The sequence below is a fragment of the Drosophila suzukii genome, chromosome 3 (assembly GCF_043229965.1).
Source record: "Drosophila suzukii chromosome 3, CBGP_Dsuzu_IsoJpt1.0, whole genome shotgun sequence".
Taxonomy (NCBI): Eukaryota; Metazoa; Arthropoda; class Insecta; order Diptera; family Drosophilidae; genus Drosophila; species Drosophila suzukii.
This window is the reverse complement of record NC_092082.1, coordinates 57,429,083-57,433,351: the sequence shown is the minus strand read 5'-3', so window position 1 is coordinate 57,433,351 and position 4,269 is coordinate 57,429,083. Positions and strand designations below refer to the sequence as shown.

The following is a 4,269-nucleotide window of genomic DNA, read 5'->3' as shown; positions in this document are numbered from 1 at the left end:
CTGGCCAATTGCGAAAAGATTCGATCTTTTGTGGGTCAGTAGCGATGCCTCCGTTTCCAATAATTTAATTCAAGTAGTTAACTTGTCGAACAAAGAACTTGCTCTTGGTTGCATAAAGGGTCAGATTTGCTAGCTTGAATTGATTTGCGATTCGCACTAATACTTTCACGTGATTTTCGAAAGTATCTGAAACGACGCAGACATCGTCTAGATATCCGAAAACACAATACCATAGATCATCGGTGATTATAGCATCCATTAATCTACTCATGGTTTGCGCCGCATTATATTACCCAAGGGCAATTGCTACAAATTGATATCGTGACAAAAATATGAAATAGTTTTATGACCATAATCTTGATACGTTTCACAAATAATCACTTATAAGCAAATAAAGAGTGTAATCTTGAGAGCAGCGGTTCGCTTACCGATGTAAGCGGTAAAGTTTATAAAACAAATATATATCGTAAGAACAAGCTGCTATCAAAACATTAAGATTTAACGAACAACAGCTACCTATTGAGATACATTTTGTTTAGTTAAAATTTACAGGTTATTAGAATCAACCTTAGATTAACCTAGAGCGCTTTAAGTAGGATATTAGGAGATTGTATATAAACTTGTATTGTGCCAAGGATGGTATAATGCTGTCCCGCTGATGCCGAAGCTGGCCAACCACACGAGATATGTCTAGGTCCTCGTTATGATTCAGAGTGTAGAACAAAAGATCCGCAGTCAGGGTCACTCCCGAACGACCACCTCCCTCCATGCAATGTAAAAGAACCGGTGGGTTTGTGTTGTGCCCCGGCGGAACTTCTTGTGTGGATGCGAGTCTTACGGAGCTCAACTCTTCTAGAAAGCCGAGAAAGTGATTTACGTCACGCGGACAATTTTGCTCCGCCCAGTCCGCATACTGCAGATACCAGACAGAACGGTATCGACGTGATGGTACGTGGTAAAGACGCAACTTTATGGTGGTGCAACGATCGGTGGCTTGTGAGAATTCCTGATATACTTGAAACTGACCAAACTCTAGACGCTGCTGACTGCTTAGTGGAACATAGCTCATATCCTCGGTTAGCTGAACCACCAAATACACATCGGCCTCCCACACACACTGCCAGAAGATGCTCATGGTTCGCGACTCTTGCGGGGATTGGGCCACAATGTAAAACCGTTGCTTTGTGCCCACTGTGGCAGATATATAGGAGGCATTAACGTAACCGTGGCGATTGTCCATTGATGGTGTCAATCGCACTCTATTGTCATCATAGGGCAAAAAGTTCGGGTCGTGATTCTTCTGCTCGTTCTCCTCCAGTAGGGCACATTCGTATAAAGCATGCTCCCGTCGTTTCGGTATGCGTTCAAACTCCATGAACAAGTGCGAGTCACTTAGCTTCTCTTCTAGTATTAGACACAGCTTGTCCTTGGAATATCTCCCGGATATGGGCTGCGACTTGTTGACTCCCGTGGACCAACGATGTGGAAGGTTAAGATCATCTTGGACCATCTTCAGTTTAGCTGCCAGCTTGGCGTGCTGACCTACCGTTGTAGCCTTTTCCCTGCCCAGCGTAGCTGACTTCTGTTTGTCGGATGTTTTGCTACGTGACAAAAAGTTCCATCGCTTCTTGCGTTTTGAGTCCTTGCTGGCCACAGACGAAGACGTGGTGTCCAGCGTCGAGTTCACCATAGAGGAGGTGCCACCAAACGTGTGTACAGAAAGATTCATGTTACTAAGTTGCTGTTGCAATGATTCATCTGCAGGTGTGACCACATCGACCGTCGTCGATTTGTTCAGAGGTGGGGGTGTCATTCCCATATCAGGCCCCGCACTGGCTGCTCTAGTTGAGAGCTTAGGAGCTTGCGCCTCCCCGAATAGCAGCTCCGTGCTTACAGTCCGGTTCGCCTTGTACGTTTTTATGTTCCCATCTTCAGCTTGGGAATTTATAGCAACAGTAAGGTTGTTGGTGATGCTTTTCGGAAAAGCCAAAACAGGAAAAATATTAGAAGCGGACTGTATTGGCAACGCCTTCTGAGGTAGGGGTACATTTTCGTAGATGGGCTCAATGGACCCGGTTATCAAGCTCCTCTCAAGGGGGGCGGGGGTAGAAGAAACAAATGGCGGTGGTAACGGACTGCTGGCTGGCGGTGGTACAGGACTGCGATATCCACTCGGCGGAAGGGAAGGTGCACTCTGAGTAACCACAGTTCCCGCACCTGCAGCAACTGCCTGGCTCATCGCCGACTGCCGCAGCTGAGACATAATGGACGGCTGCTCCTCGATCATGTTGAGGTTCTCGAAAGTGCCATGCGGCGGTATGTAGGGCTGCGATTTTCCCATGTGGCTCACATACTGGTACTGGTGCATCATGGTGGCTCCGGAGGATGTGGGAATGTGGCCAGCATGTCCGCCCGCGGCTAGAGCTACGAACTGTCCTCCATTGAAGAGGGTGCGGTTGGAGACTAAATCCGGGGAGGAGCCACTTACATAATTGCGGTACCCTTGCAGCGAGCGGGGTGTGGCCACGGCCAGGTCAGGCGTGGATGAGGAACTCAGCCGATTTACATACGGCGGGGGCGCCTTGTGACGTATCATATGCATTCGTTGTGAGAGCTCCAAATACGCTTGAGCTGGACTAATAGGCTGTGGATGTGATTTCGGTTGATGCTGCGTGTGATACAGGTTGATGTGATGATGGAGAGCAGCTGCCGACTGGGCTACGTCCGGATAACGATGTGCACTAAGGTGACTATACAAGTTATCGCTGTGCACACCCGGATTATGGACATCCGGCTGGGAGCCAGCATAGTAGGCATTGCCGGGCGCGGTCAATGCCAGAGTCAGGTTGTTGAACTCAGCCGAAGGAGTGCTGTACTTCAGTTGCACTGCCGTCTCGTAGTCCGGCGCAGGACGATATGTGGGCAGCATAGCCTTAAGGCGCTCACGCTCCTCGTTATTATTGCTGCTTTCGTGGTGAAGCAAGCCACTGCTACTGCGCAGGTTGTTGTTGCTTAGATCTAGGCAGGAACTGCTTTGCCCGAACAACTGATTGGCATTAGCGACCAGCGAAATGTTCGAAGAAACTAACTGCTGCTGCTGTTGCATCCGCTGCTGCTGTTGCTGAGTATGTTGCTGTTGATGCGGTGACAGTTGTTCGGTGGCTGCTGACTCGGCATAGTCGTACTCGACGAAACCAACAATATCCACCCCCAAAGGAGCGCTTTCCACTTCTGCGCCACTTCCCAGGCTCGATGGCGTAGCGGTGTCAATATGGCGCTTGAAGAACTTATGCTGGCTGATAGTGAGCTTCCAGAAGTATCGGGCTGTGTCCGCCTCGCCAAAAATAAAGCTTCCCACGATACTGCCGCCGCCATCCAGCTTATTTTGCTCGATCTTGATTGTTCGCTTGTCGATGGTCACCGTGTGGAAGTCCTTCCAGGGAAAATACTGCCGCCCGTTGTCCGCCCTCACCACCATTCCATTAATGGCCAGACCAAGAAGCAGATCGTTGCCGAGCGTGTCTTTTGCGGCAAAGCGGTCTTCCCCATACCCGTCCAGCTGCTGGCAGCACTGTATGTACATCTCCTCTGCTTGGCTCTGACCCAGATGAGCAATTCCCGCCTGTTGCTGCAGAACTTCCACGATCAGACCCTCCAGCATGCTGTCGTCGTTGGCTAAGCCCTGCATGTTACACGGCAGGATCAGTGACTTCTTCAGGTAGTCTTTGCTCTGCTTGTCGCCCTGGTAGCTGTCGTACTCCGCCTGGCGGCAGTAGAGCGCCAGCAGTATGGCCGTGCGGATATCGCAGGCTATGCGGCCTTCATAAATGTCGCTCTTCAGCTGCAGAAAGTAGTAAAAGCGAGTGGCCTCGTCGCTCAGGTGTCGCACTCCCGTGGTCACGTAGTGTCGCACCCGCAAGTAGATCCTTGGCCCAGCTGCATACTTCTCCAGCTGCCGGCTGAGCGAGCGCTGGCCTTCCCGGTACAGTAAAAGCCGTCCATGCTTTTGCACGTTCCGTTAATCCGATTTGCCAGTAAGCATCTTTCAGATCAATTTTGGAAATCATTTCGGCTTTAGGAAGTCGAGATAGAATGCCTTCGATACTTGCCAATGGGTATGCATCCTTGTGCGTTACGTTGTTTAATTTACGGGCATGGAGACACAGTCCAACTTTGTTTGGCTTAAGGACAAGTTCTAGCCTTAGATGAACCTACTGGTTCGAGTTGATTTGTAGCGTTGTTAGCTATTTCTGGGTGCTGTTGCATAAA

At 49.7% G+C, this 4,269-nt stretch overlaps 1 protein-coding gene across 1 annotated transcript; it reads right to left on the bottom strand.

Annotated features, from left to right (window-relative positions):
- Positions 1-404: 404 nt before the first annotated feature.
- On the bottom strand, positions 405-3,943 carry LOC139352696 (tyrosine-protein phosphatase non-receptor type 21-like). Its single transcript, XM_070995315.1, has one exon. The coding sequence runs from the start codon at positions 3,686-3,688 to the stop codon at positions 569-571; it is 3,120 nt and encodes a 1,039-aa protein (XP_070851416.1). The 5' UTR covers positions 3,689-3,943; the 3' UTR covers positions 405-568.
- Positions 3,944-4,269: the final 326 nt, after the last annotated feature.